This window comes from Oncorhynchus nerka, linkage group LG25, assembly GCF_034236695.1.
Source record: "Oncorhynchus nerka isolate Pitt River linkage group LG25, Oner_Uvic_2.0, whole genome shotgun sequence".
Classification (NCBI taxonomy): Eukaryota; Metazoa; Chordata; class Actinopteri; order Salmoniformes; family Salmonidae; genus Oncorhynchus; species Oncorhynchus nerka.
The window spans coordinates 29,025,103-29,040,425 of NC_088420.1; the positions used below are offsets into that span (position 1 = coordinate 29,025,103).

Below are 15,323 nucleotides of genomic sequence, written 5' to 3' on the forward strand. Positions count from 1 at the left end.
CCCAGTCCTCAACGATTAAAAGCATACCCATAAAATTGTTTTATTTAACCTTTATTTAATTAGGCAAGTCAGTTAAAAGAACAAACTCTTCTTTACAATGACGGCCTACCCTGGCCAAGCCTGGACGACACTGGGCCAATTGTTCGCTGCCCTATGACACATTATGCTTCAAAATATGGAGAGTGGTACTCAATGATGTGTTGTATTGGATTTGCCCCAAACATAACACTTTGTATTCCTTTGTATTCAGGACAAAAATGTCATTGCTTTGCCACATGTTTTGCAGTATTACTTTAGTGCCTTGTTGCAAACAGGAATCAACAAGGCACTCTATACAGGCTTCATTCTTTTCACTCTGTCAATTAGGTTAGTATTGTAAATTCAATGTGCCCGTTTAGGTTTTAGATAGCACCTGTTTTTCTAAGAGTGTACGATGATCATACCAGAGGAATTGTTATTTACGAGCCAACATTTTAAGAGTGTTTCCCAAGCAAGCACGTAGAGAGAATGTTCACTAAGTGAGTCGTTAGACCATGTGTCGATACTATTGGCTGCTTCAATAGTATTGAAATCAATTTCATGTTTATTCAATTGAGTTATATTTTGCAACTAGGCTACTGCCTGTAATGTTTGCATGTGTTTCATGATGTGTGACATAATGTGTGCATTGATTTACCCAATCTGTGACTTAGTGCATTATTATTGCCTAAGTATAACAAGTCGCCTCAATAGCCTACTTCCAGCCATAGGTGGTAATACACTGTATCTCTGGGAGCTGATCCGTCGTCAGTATTGTGGAATAATTGTAATGTTAAAAAGTTTGTTGCTGGCTGAAAAGTTAAGAACTAGTGAATTATAAAGGAGGAAGTAGAGCGAGGAAATCAATGACGATAGTATACACTGCCCCTGGACCACATCACAAAGTCTTCCTTTCCCCTCTCACTAGGACCCCCAGCCTATATCCATAGAATAATATACAGTAAGACTTTGTTTTTATCTATCTCTCTTCCCCTTCCCATTCTCTACCGAATCCCTTTATCTTTATTTTTATCTGTATATATTTTCTACCCTCCCTCTCTTTCTCTTCCTTTAGAAGGGAAGGGAAGAAACAAGGACCATCCCCCTCAACCTCTCTCCCTCCCTCTCTCTCCCTCTCTTTCTCAACCAGAGCACTCTGCTGGTCAGTTGGAGGCCTGGAACATTCCTTTGAGTGTGTGTCAGATCGAAACCCTGTTAGTAGCTGGTGTAGGTATGTTGTCATGCAATCATCTAAAAGATCATTGTAGACAAGCTTCAGCCTGTCTATGACAGAGCACTTTCCTCAGGTCAGGTGACGCGCGCGCACACACGCACACACACACACACACACACACACACAAACACAAACACGTAAACAAACAAGAAAACACACACACAGAATGGCATGCAGTGCACGGAACCTCGGTTAGCTGTGAAGACATGGGCCATTACTCCAGCATAGCCCCAGAGGGCATGTTCTTAGACATACAACACATGGCTCAAATGGCCATCAAAAACTATGATTTACGAGCAGGTTACGGCAGTAGCTAGACTGATCGGTGCATGAACATCATAACAGACAATAATTTTACAGAAAAATCTGCAAAAAATCATGACATATTGTTATCATAACTGTCAAATCATGATGTCCGAACTAGGCTATTGAGAGCAATTGTCCAGATAGTACAGCTGGAATCAGATAATTAAACCCCTTCATTGACATTATGCATATTAATGAATCAAATACTGCTGGCACAAAATGTAGACTCCAAATTCATGCTGGCAATGACAAACTACACCACACTACACCATATTCCAGATCAGTTTCTTTCCTGCGGTCTCATCCCCATCATCTGCCTCTAAGACAGTCTGTCATTTCACATGCTTGTTCTTCCAACTGCTCAAACCACTCTTCCTTGCTCCTTCTCTTCAACTCTCTCTCCCTCGTGAAAGAAGGAGTGGGACTGAAAGGGTGACACCGCTATAGTGCTGGAAACATTCACAGATATGTTTGTCTCCAGATCTCATCTGAGTCTGGTCGGCCGCTGGACTCGCCCCAGCCCTGCAGTCCCAGAGCACCATCGGACTAGAGTGGAAACCCGCCCCGGCTTCCTCCTCTCCTATCGCTCCAGCTCCTCTGCTCTCCTCCCAGCTGCTTACTGCAAATGAGGCTAGGAAACACTGTCACCACCGATAAATCCACGATAATTGAGAATTTCAATAAGCACATCTCTACGGCTGGCCCCTACCCTTGTCAACAGCCCTGCACTCTCCACAGCAACTTGCAAAATCTGGACCCCTACAAATCAGCCAGGCTAGACAATCTGGACCCTTTCTTTCTAAAATTATCTGCCGAAAGTGTTGCAACCCCGATTACTAGCCTGTTCAACCTCTCTTTCTTATCGTCTGAGATCCACAAAGATTGGAAAGCTGCCGCGGTCATCCCCCTCTTCAAAGGGGGATGACTCTAGACTCAAACTGCTACAGATCTATATATCCTACCCTGCCTTTCTAAGGTCTTCGAAAGCCAAGTTAACAAACAGATCACCGACCATTTCAAATCCCACCGTAACTTCTCCGCTATGCAATCTGGCTTCCGAGCTGGTCATGGGTGCACCTCAGCCACGCTAAACGATATCATAAGAGACAATACTGTGCAGCTGGCCAAGGCTTTCGACTCTGTTGTCGTGTCGTTGGCTATGCCGGATTAAGTGATATGACATGCTATTCTATAAAATCCTTTCTCCGTAATTAATATTACATGATTGAGCTAATCATGTAAATGTAATTAACTAGAGAGTCGGGACACCACAAAATAATATTTATAGAGCTGTTATATTCCGAATAAACTCAAGAAGATCTAGTAATATTTTACATCAATAGCAGTCAATATTAATCGTCACCTTAATTCAGTCTCATCTGAAAGTTGTAAATTCTTGGTTATCTTCACGAACCCTGGCTAACAAGTTGAATCAGCAATACAATGTATTTGTATTTACTAAATACCTAACTAATCACACAGAATTACATATACAGAATTAATTATACCTTGATTACAAATTACATCATAAAGGAAAACTTCCCTGGCGGAAGGAACAGATATGACAGCTGGTTACACAAAAGAAAAGAGGCTGGGTTTGAGTGAAAGAGCGGGAAGACTGAGGGACAAAGGGAGAAGCTGTGCTATCATAAATACAGTATCTTATGCATTCTAAATTACCACCCATTTGGAAAAGGAAAATACCATAAATATTTACTCTGAGCTGCGCTTCGTTAGGTTGGTGGTAGATGGAAGGCCGTGTTGCCAAACCTTTGTCCTTTGTCCTTTGAAGAATGTATCTGGTGGTCAATTGGATACGTTGTAGTAACGTTGTTGTGTGGTAGACGGGATACTCTGTCTGTTCTTTCCTTGCCCGCATTTGCAGCTGCTGTTGCTAACTCAACGGCTAGGAGGTATCACTTCTGTAGTGAATAAGAGTTCAAAGTTCATACCATTCGCAACCAAATCTCACGCTGAGGTTGGCTTAGTTCTGTAGTTGACATATTAGTCCTTTTAACGCAGAGGCTGCAGACCTCACGTACATGGAACAGGAGGTTATATTGTCGTCAAGGCTTTATATAGGAAGGGAGAGGAGGGCGTGTTTGAAAAGTTTTATAACCTGTCACGAGTCCGACCGAGGGTGGTTTCCCTTCCCGGTCGGTTGGCGCTCGGCGGTCGTCGTCACCGGCCTATTAGCTGCCACTGATTGTCTTTCCTCCCCCTCCTTGTATGTTTATTGGTAGCACCTGTTTGTGATGATTAGTTTGTCTTTATTAGACAGCCGGCCCACCTGGTTGTTGTGCGGGATTATTCATTGTAACCTTCGGCTCTGTAGTAGAGGAACGTGTTAGTTCCTGGTCGTGCATTTTTCAGTAGTCATTTTTCATTCCCTGTGTTTTGGGGCCGTTATTATTGTGAGCACCCGGTGGTGCGTTGGTGCAATTAAAGAGCACAGCATTGTACTCTCTGTCTCCTGCATTTGACTCCACACCCACGACACCCGGAGTATTACATAACCCATGTCCCTTCACAGGGGCGGGCCACTGATTGAGCAAAGACCTAACCTTATGAAAACCCAAATCTCTCATTTGGAAGCTAAAATTACATTTAATCTCTTCACCAATAATTTTATATTCAAACATTTAAATTGAACAACAATTGTGTAGATGTGTAGACTTTCCACTGTAGAGTTTATGTCATCCTATCATCGATGAGAATGTCTCAGGTGACAACCGGGAACGTTTTTTATCCAAAAATTAAAAGAGCGCCCCCTATCTCGAAGAAGTTAAGCATCTCTAATCCAAAATTAAATCTAGAACCGTCTTGCTATTTCGCAACAAAGCATCCTTCACTCATGCTGCCAAAGATACCCTCGTAAAACTGACTATCCTACCAATCCCCGACCTTGGCGATGTCATTTACAAAGTTACCTCCAACACTCTACTTATCAAATTGGATGCAGTCAATCACAGTGCCATCCGTACTACCCACCACTGCGACCTGTATGCTCTCGTTGGCTGTCCCTCACTTCATATTCGTCGCCAAACCCACTGGCTCCAGGTCATCTAGCAGCACACGCTCCAGCAGGTATATTTCACTGGTAACTCCCAAAGCCAATTCCGAATTTGGCCACCTTTCCTTCCAGTTCTCTGCTGCCAATGTCTGGAACGAACTGCAAAAATCACTGAAGCTGGAGACTCATATCTCCATCACTAACTTTATGCACCAGCTGTCAGAGCAGCTCACAGATCACTGCACCTGTACATAGTCTATCTGTAAATAGCCCATCGAACTACCTCATCCCCATACTGTTATTTATTTATTTTGCTCCTTTGCACCCCAGTATCTCTACTTGCACATTCATCTTCTGCACATCTATCACTCCAGTATTTAATTGCTATATTGTAATTATTTCGCCCCTATGGCCTATTTATTTCCTTACCTCCCTTATCCTACCTCATTTGCACACACTGTATATTAGAGGTCGATCGATTATGATTTTTCAACGCCGATACCAATATCGATTATTGGAGGACCAATAAAAGCTGAAACCGATTACTCAGCCAATTATTACTATTTAAAAAAATATATATATTTGTAATAATGACATTTACAACAATACTGAATGAACACTTATTTTAACTTAATATAATACCTCAAAAAAATCAATTTAGTCTCAAATAAATAATGAAACATGTTCAATTTGGGTTAAATAAAGCAAAAAGATAGTGTTGGAGAAGAAAGTAAATGTGCAATATATGCCATGTAAAAAAGCTAACGCTTAAGTTCCTTGCTCTGAGCAAATATATATATATATATATAAAAAAAGAAAGAAATCAGACGATTAATCAGTATCAGCTTTTTTTCATCCTCCAATAATCTGTATCGGTATCGGCACAAAATCATAATCAATCGACCTCTAATATACAGTGTGTGCAAATGAGGTAGGATAAGTGAGGTAAGGCAATACATTTGAAAGCTGGTAATTCCTTTTAACATGAGTCTTCAATATTCCCAGGTAAGAAGCTTTAGGTTGTAGTTATTATAGGACTATTTCTCTCTATACCATTTGTATTTCGTATTCCTTTGACTATTGGATGTTCTAATAGGTACTATAGTATTGCCAGCCTAATCTCGGGAGTTGATAGGCTTGAAGTCATAAACAGCGCAATGCTTGAAGCACAGCGATGAGCTGCTGGCAAATGCAGGAAAGTGCTGTTTGAATGAATGCTTACGAGCCTGCTGCTGCCTACCACCGCTCAGTCAGACTGCTCTATCAAATCATGGACTTAATTATAATATAATAACACACAGAATACGAGCAGTCATTAATATATTAGGTCATTAATATGGTAAAATCCGGAAACCATCATTTAGAAAACAAAATGTTTATTCTTTCAGTGAAATATGGAACAGTTCCATATTTTATCTAACAGTTGGCATCCCTAAGTCTAAATATTGGTGTTACATTGCACAACCTTCAATGTTATGTCATAATTATGTACAATTCTGGCAAATTAATTACGGTCTTTGTTAGGAAGAAATGGTCTTCACACACTTCACAACGAGCCAGGGGGCCCAAACTGCTGCATATACCCTGACTCTGCTTGCACTGAACGCAAGTGAAGTGACACAATTTCCCTAGTTAAAAGAAATTCATGTTAGCAGGTGATATTAACTAACTATGTAGGTTTAAAATGTATACTTGTGTATTGATTTTAAGAAAGGCATTGATGTTTATGGTTAGGTACACATTGGTGCAACGACAGTGCTTTTTTCGCGAATGCGCTTGTTAAATCACCCGTTTGGCGAAGTAGGCTGTGTTTCAATGATAAATTAACAGGCACCGCATCTATTATATGCAACGCAGGACAAGCTAGATAAACTTGTAATATCATCAACCATGTGTAGTTAACTAGTGATTATGTGAAGATTGATTGTTTTTTATAAGATAAGTTTAATGCTAGCTAGCACTTTAGCTTGGCTCCTTGCTGCACTCGCATAACAGGTAGTCAGCCTGCCACGCAGTCTCCTTATAGAGTGCAATTAAAATCAGCCATAATCGGCTTCTAAAAATGCCGATTACCGATTGTTGTTTGTGTTGCACTGATTTGACTAATCTTGGCCAGGTCGCAGTTGTAAATGAGAACTTGTTCTCAACTGGCCTACCTGGTTAAATAAAGGTGAAAAAAAAGAAAGCCTCGCTAATATAATGTCACACGTCTGTTAATGGATCTGTCAGAAGTTCCCTGAGGTCCTCCTAATAGAGAGGAGCCCCTTCTACTGTCCTCTCTCTCCCTCAAGGCTCAAGTGATGTGGGTCTGAGTGTGCCTCTCAAAGCCACAGTCAGTGACAGAGTTCCAGGTAGAACCCTTTTGGTACCAAGTAGTACCGTTTTAGTTTCCATGTAGAACCCTTTCCATAGAGGGGTCTACATGGAACCCAAAATGGTACTTCCTGGAACCGCATTTTTTTTTTTTACCTGGAACCAAAAACGGTTATCCTATGGGGACAGCTAAAAAAAACTTTTTATAAGGGTCTACCTGGATGTCAAAACTCCAAGGCCTATGTAAACCCATGGTTATACATCACTTTGAGGAAATAGGAGAGGAACTATCTACAACTTTACATTAATCACGCCATACCAGTTGTCATCCGTTCTACAGCAATCCTTTTTTTGTGTTGATGTACTAATTCAAATCTGTGACTTGTAAGGGTATTATTTGAGGATTAGACATGACATTTTATTAAATATTCCTTATACCATATTCTCTCCAGATGCAGAATAGATTATCATCACACCATTTTTTGAGGACTCCACATCACTATTAAAAGAGATTTACTGAATCTCTGACTTACCGTTGTCTGTGGCCATGAAGATGGCAGTGTATTTGTTGTCTTGAACGTAAGGTGATTCTCTGTCCAGATTGGCAGAGGTGTTGACCGTACCTCTAACCGGGTTCACACTAAGCCAGTTAGCCGGGTCTCTCAGAACTGCAAACCTGAAAAGGGAACAGATGACAGCTGATCAGAATATAGTCAGGGCAATGCCATGGTGTCATGACTGTCCTGTGAGGATCAAAATAGGTCAGATTAGCATGGCAATACAAAACTTAAACCATACCCCCTCTCACACACAGAGGGGGGAGAAGGGAACCGGTGGGTGTTGACAGCTCACCCCCTGTTGTAAATCTAGGACAGAACTTTCAGCATCTCCCTCTCCAATATTCTCCATAGGAATGTGACTCTACACAGACCCCCCGCCAAAACTCTAACATGTTCTAAAGTGAATACTGGAACAATATATCTAACATAGAATGTGGGGAACGGTCAGAGGTGACCTAAAGAAACACTGATGTTGGTTTGCTTGTTATTTTGTGATGTCATTAAAAATGTTATAAAGGAAATACTTGGGAAGTATACCCACTATATGTGTGAAGTGTCCAACCGATGTGTTGTGCATGAAATATAAAAAATTATGAAAGTATTTTTGTTAATGATTTTAGGAGCCATAGATTTACATATATATATATTTTTAATTTCACCTATTTTACTAGGCAAGTCAGTTAAGAACAAATTCTTATTTTCAATGACGGCCTAGGAACAGTGGGTTAACTGCCTGTTCAGGGGCAGAACGACAGATTTGTACCTTGTCAGCTTGGGGATTTGAACTTGCAACCTTTCGGTTACTAGGCCAACGCTCTAACCACTAGGCTACCCTGCCGCCCCTTTGCACAGTGAAAAGTCATGCCCCTGGGGGAGGTCAGAGAGCGTGTCAGCCTGACAGAACTGCCCTTTTGAACAAACTGTATAAAATGACGGGTTAAGAATTAACATATCCGAACAGAGAGACATGGAGCTGCAGCTCACTTTTAATGTGTTTTGAACTCTGAAATCTAAACTCATGGTAGAGGCGATAAAGTCTCCTCCCAGACATCATTGACACGGCTGATTAGCTGTCCTAAGTAAGGTATCTTCGAAAGTGAATTTAAGTGGAACCATTCTACTATTCTTCTCAAATCACCATAGTACCCTACTCTCATCACCCCACTGGGGACCATCGACACGGCTGGCTCGCCTATCTTCAAAGAAGCATCTTCCAGAGCAAATGGAAGGAGAATAAATTCTGTAGTTTTGTTCAGGACTACACGAAAAGTCACCGGATACCGGACGACTGCAGAGGAGAACAACAGTAAAGGCCCAATTCCCTTTCCTAGGTGGCCTGGTTCCGACAAATACACGAAGAACCAAGACATTTCACGTAAATACAAAGTATATGGTTACTGTGCAAAGTATATGGTTACTGTGAGAGTAGTTTCTAAATGTACTAACATATTATGTCTCTGTCCTCTCCCTCTGTCCCTCTCCATGTCTTTTGTAACAAGCAGCACTGAATCATAAGTAAGGCTCAAGTTTTTTCAGATGCAGGAGGTTAGGATGGTTCAGAATGATGATATGATACGAGGTTATGATTAATAAGATGACAGTTTATGTATGTGATAGGTAAAGACATTTAGAGTTTAATTCAGGAAATGGTAACTCTTCAAAGAACCAATCTCGTGGTGCCCCAAATCCTAATGAGTTAGTTGTTACCATTAAACCTAGTTAGTTGATTAGATAAATAGCAGTCATCAGATTAATGAAAGTAAAGTCACGACAATGGTATGAGACAAATGCAACATGATTATATATGGAGATACATTAGCTACAGTATTTTCCTGCTGTAGCCAGTTTGCTACAGCAGGGAAACAATTATGCAGCAACATAAGCTCTTTTAAACCTTGCTATGCAAGAATATCTCAGCAACAAAAGATTACACATTTGTATAGGACATCAGCTACTAAGAGCTTTTTCAGTAAATACATTTTAACACTGTTTCTAAGGAAGATATTGAGACACTGAAATGACAATATCTATCAAAGACACAAAACTGTTGAATTGAAGCATGATGAGACTGCATATTTGAAGTGCAACGTGTGTTGTGTGAAGTTGAAGCTGAGGTTTAGTGGACGGTCTGTGTATGTCTGTGGATGCTCTGTCTGTGGTTGGAGTGTGAAGATAATGGATGAACTCCGATAACTCCTCAGAGAATAATGTATTTGCGTGGAAAGCAGCTGGAGTCTGTGGTTGAGGGATGACCCTACTCATGTCATCCTGAGAGCCAGGTGATGGGAGGTGCATTTTGATTGGATGTGGAATGGTGCCGTGCCTCTGGGGGTTCACATCTGTGTTCATGTCACACACCGCTGATTTAGTGGCTCAATCCCATTTGGCTCTGTTGGTAGAGCATGGCACTTGCAACACCAGGGTTGTGGGTTTGATTCCCACAGGGGACAAGAATGAAAAATGTAAAAGTGGTTGCTGAGGGGAAGATGGCTCATAATAATGGCTGGAACGGAGCTAATGGAACAGCATCAAAAATATGGACACTGTGTATTTGACACCATTCCACTAATTATCCTCCAGCTGTTACCATGAGCATGTCCTCCCCAATTCAGGTGCTACTAAAATGTAAAATACACACACACAGCCCCAACCCTAAACTCTTTCAGTTTACCAATAAACATTCCACATGCACCTTTGTATTTTTACACAAATACACACACTTCCTGGTTATTAGCCCTTCATCACTACCAGGCATCACAACATCACACAAGCTCATCACTTTAGAAAGAGGAAAACACAAGATGATTATCCTGCTGCTGTGGGTACACAGATAGTCACTTGATCTATTATAACATGGTTTGTATATTGTCTGCTTGCCTATTTGTTGATATAATCTATTCAGATGCAGCTTAAATGATAAAGCTTACAAAAGGTTTTCCATCACCGGTTATCATGTTTGACTCTCTGCAACTGTTCTTCTCTCGCACATGCATGCGCACACACACACACACACACACACACACACACACACACACACACACACACACACACACACACACACACACACACACACACACACACACACACACACACACACACACACACACACACACACACACACACACAAACATAGAAAAGCTCAGAGCCAAAAATAGTCTGAACTGTTAAAAATTGACTTCACTTTCATAAAATGTCCAATAGCATAGTGATTTGCCCATATTTCTGCTTGAGTGGTAGAATTTATTCCCTGAGCTACTGTATACGGCAAAGCCTGGCCTGACCCCTACTCTACTAAGAACTGAGCCCATTTCAGCTTTCATCGTACAGTTATACAGTAGCCTCCCAGCAGACACCTTATAGCAGAGTTTCCCAAACTCGGTCCTGGGTGCACATTTTGTTTTTTGCCGTAGCATTACACAGCTGATTCAAATAACCAATTCACCAAGCTTTGATTATTATTTGACTCAAATGTGTAATGCTAGGGCAAAAACCAAAACATACACCCAGAGGGGTTAGGTGAAGGGGGGCACAGAGTCTGAGTTTGGGGAACCCTGCCTTATAGGACAGACCTTCTAGGACACAGTACAGCCCACTCAGGGGGAGTGCTTTTCCTACATAACAGGATGAGGCTGTCTATTCTAGGATAATGCCGGTACCACACTGAGAGAGGACGTCAAGACAATGCAGCAGCACTCTTTAGGAGTCATCTGCACACCCACACAGTTCACATACTGTAGTTATCTCTGAGGTTGAGAGGCCTTTAGGATCCACGATAACACTACCATTGCATCAGATGCATATGGATTATGCATACAGTGTGTGTGTGTGTATGTGTGTGTGTGCGAGCGAGCGAGAGAGAGAGTGTGAGAGAGAGTGAGAAAGACAATGAGAGATTTGATTGGTTCTATTGTTTCTAACACAATATCCCTTCTTACTGACAGCAACTATTCCTGAAAAAGCTTGTACTAAGTGGTTTATTCTGCATCCTCTTTTAAATACACTTATTGTAAGTGCATTGGATAAGACCATTTGCTAAGTGAAGGACTGTAAAAGGACTGGAGAGAAAAGGACAGATACAGTAGAGTACATAGGTACATTAAAACACAGGATGTGTGTATGCTGTAAATTAGTGAGTGTATGGCTACCGTATGGATCTGTCTCTAACATCTGTTTCAGTGCAGCATGGGGTCCTTTGTTCATTAGTGTTTCCTGTGACAGTAGTGATGTTGTAAATTTCCCCAGCAGCTGGAGAGAAATGCTGACTCATACTGTACATCACATCACATTAGACAGGCCCAACTGCTCTGCTCTGCCTGCTCATCTCCTAATCCGGATGGGCAGAGGGGACAGTAATCACTGGAACACCAACACCCTGGCCCACTCAGGGAGCAATGCACGTGTCCACATCTAGCATGCAAGGCACAGATCTGCTAAGTCTCCAATAAAAATGCCCAAATAGGCAATAACTCATTTATCTTTTTCACACTTGCGCTTTTTTACGCTGTGTCAACCAAGTACATTTCCAGAGGTGTGTTGCATATTGATGCCTCCCTCTGCGCCTCTCCATTTCAGGCTGGGGTGCTGGAGGCTGGGGTCTGTTTGCTACTGGAGCAGGTGGATGGAAGTGGGGAAGGGAAATGCTGCAGGCTTCCTCTCTAATATGTTGTTATTTCAAATGGCTGAATATGTAGCAGCATTTCAACCAATGTTTTTCTTCAGTATAACATTTTAAATGACTGCAATGATCACGTTCCTGCAGGCCTCCCCCTCCCACACACACACACCAAAACCTGTCTGGCAGTGAAATGCCAATCTACCTAACCTTGACTATCCTGAGTGCACGGTGACTTAGACAAGTGCATACTTCTGAGGTATGACGTTTTGGCAGCATTTCAAAGCCACTAAACATGCTTCCTCTCTCCACTGTCAGACAGCAGTGATCAGTGACTGAAAGAAACAGAGGGAAGGAAGGCAATGCTAATGCTCCTCTCTATCAGTGAGCCACTGTATGTGAAAGAGACATTTGAGGGCAGCCATTACTTAATGTGAAATTCATGTGTAAAGTTTAGGGCCTGTTTTTGGCATCGGCAGTCTGTAGACTTCATCAGAATTCAGAACTAGCTGAGCAGGAATGAAGGAGGTAGAGATAACAGTAGAATGCAGAGGAATGTGAATAAAGAAATTATGAAAGCAAGCCCTCTCTCTCATTCTCTCTACTTGTCTTTATCCTTCACTACCACGTTCACTCTCTCTTCATTTCATCAAACTGTCTGCTACTCTGCTAACAATGGCTCTAATAACCTCTGATGTTTACGAGCATTGTGAAAAAACATGCATTTATTTGTCAGTTGATAACAAGGTGAAAAGACAGAGATGTTGACTTTGATCGAGTCTGCCCCAGAGAGATCTGCAGCTACTGTATAATCAGAGAACTGATAGGGCCTGATAGGAAAATTACAGTCCCCCATGCTGCCCAACAATGCTCTGCTCTGGACCACAGGACAAATTGTAATTGTCATTGTCACACCTGGTCATATTTCTATTTAATATCAGCACAATAGCAGGGCTGTAGAAAGGAAATATATATGATGGGCCGAGTGGGCAAAATAAACACAATGTGACTGGCCATCAATCAGCTGTCAGACAGAGCAGCTCAGAGGGAGTCAGAGCCCCTCGTCTGTCAGCACCGCCACCACACATCGTACCAGGCATCGTTTCAGTCAGGCTATTTATTGTGGCCTCGTTAACACTGTGACTGTCACTCCACATCCATTCTTCTAGGTCTGATGGGGGGGGACCCCACTGACAGCTCAAACCCGCCCAGCCATCTCATCCGAGTCCAGGACCATCCCTAATACACTGGGACTGGGAAGTAGACTAGACTACAGCACAGATATCATAGAAGTAATTGAAACAAACAGTTGACACAGTCCTTTAGAGTCAAACTCACCTCAGTCAGTACCACTAACACTGCTGCAGTCAAAGGTTCTGACAGCAACTCAATTAGCCCATGTCAGCTAAGAAATTTTAGATTGGTCAGTTAGTCTATCTAAACTTGAGATAATCATGGTCGAATTACTGACCGGGCGGTCCCCAGTGATTTCATTAGTCACTCTCACTCAGATATATTTAAAGAGCGGCAAACATTTCTCTCCACCTTACGGCAAAATGTGTAGAATGCAGGAAATGATCTGTAAAACCGCTAATATTTCTCTCCGCCAAATGGCAAACTTAGTAGAATTGCATGAAATTTTGTTTGTTTGTTATAAAACTGCAACATTTTCTCTACACCCCATTGCAAAATGTGCATAATTGCAGGATATTAACTCTAAAACTTTGAAAAGGGGAGGCCGCTAAAATATTTAGCTAAGAACCCCCAAAAGGTGTTCTGGTCTGGTCTGTGTGGATATGGATGTGGGTATGCATAGCCATGAGCCACTGCGGCCCTTCATGATGAGTTCTATTTTTTTGTGGCCCCCACCCCAATCAAAGTTGCCTATCCCTGATCTAGACAGAGGCAATTTGGAGCGATGTGGGTTCCTGCCAAGGCCTCTCAGCTCAGTGGCATCTCCACTACCAGGTCAGCAAAGCAAAGATGTCCAGAGCTGCTGAGTAAACTTTACAGAGCCAGAGACAGAGAGAGAGAGAGCCAGAGACAAAGAGAGAGCATGACTGAACCACACCGTACACAATCATTGGTAATTCCATGTGCTTACAGATGTAGGATCGTAATTTGATCACTATTTTGTTGCTGAGAATTTTCCTGCACCACTGGAAATTCAGATGAGCTCAGTGATTTAAAGCTAATAGCCTATCCACCATCACGCAACATTATGGACTAAATATTACTGTCGCTGCAGAATTATTTTGCTGTGACAATATAGGTATCTACTGTAGAAAAATAAAGACATTGGCAATGAAATGAGCCTTTTTATCATTGATGTTTTGGCTAGAAGGCTGAGTTTTATGGTAGGCTACAGAGAACTGCTGCAGACAAGCGGGGGAGAATAATGGCTGTGAATGGATATTACACACACTGTTATGAATTCCCTGCTGTTGACTTATCAGCACCTCACAACCCTGAGCTGCACACTCAACTTCCCATCTCCCACACAATACTTGCAGTGACAGAGAGAAAAATCTATGTCTCTGCCCATCAACAACTGGACGTGTGGGACAGTGTGTGTAACCAAAATCCACCACCAATCTACTACCTCTCCCACTTTTCATCCCCATATTCAGCTTCCTCAGTGTGTTTAAATGAAGATCCTGTATGATGACTCTTGGGCTGCTTTATTCCTCTCTAACCAGAAGTGGTGTCAGTGAGTTACAAACCAGTAAAATACGTAGAGCCGGGTCGCTCTCTTTCAAACACACTTGCCAACACACATGCCAACACACATGCACACACACAAACACACACACACAAACACGCACACACACGCATGCACACACACACACACACACACACACACAAATGCACCCAAGTACACCCAGACAACTGCACCCAATCTCTCTGCAAGGGTAATAGCAACCACTGTAGCATATCTCCATAAATTATCATTCAATGACATTTATTATCATAATAAGGCACAAAAAGCTGCTCTTTGCATCATTTGAAAATCATAACCCTGTAATTAACACAGAGAAAAGCAATTTATCTGCGCTTCAGTGAGGCGTTGCAGCGCAGTCTCTCCCTCTTCCTCTTGGCACCTTTTGGGATTGTTTTAATTATCTCATGGCATCATGGTTATGTGTCTGTAGCCTTCCCCCTCCACACATTTGGCACTCTATTACATACAGTGGGGAGAACAAGTATTTGATACACTGCCGATTTTGCAGGTTTTCCTACTTACAAAGCATGTAGAGGTCTGTAATT

The 15,323-nt window shown here is 41.9% G+C and overlaps 1 protein-coding gene across 1 annotated transcript in view; it reads right to left on the reverse strand.

The window, feature by feature from the left end:
- Positions 1-15,323, reverse strand: part of LOC115109350 (cadherin-13-like) — a 635,591-nt gene that overhangs the window by 61,119 nt on the left and 559,149 nt on the right. The window contains exon 12 of the mRNA XM_029634155.2: positions 7,418-7,560. Coding sequence (XP_029490015.1) covers positions 7,418-7,560 — 143 coding nt within the window. The remainder of the gene's footprint in view (positions 1-7,417; positions 7,561-15,323) is intronic.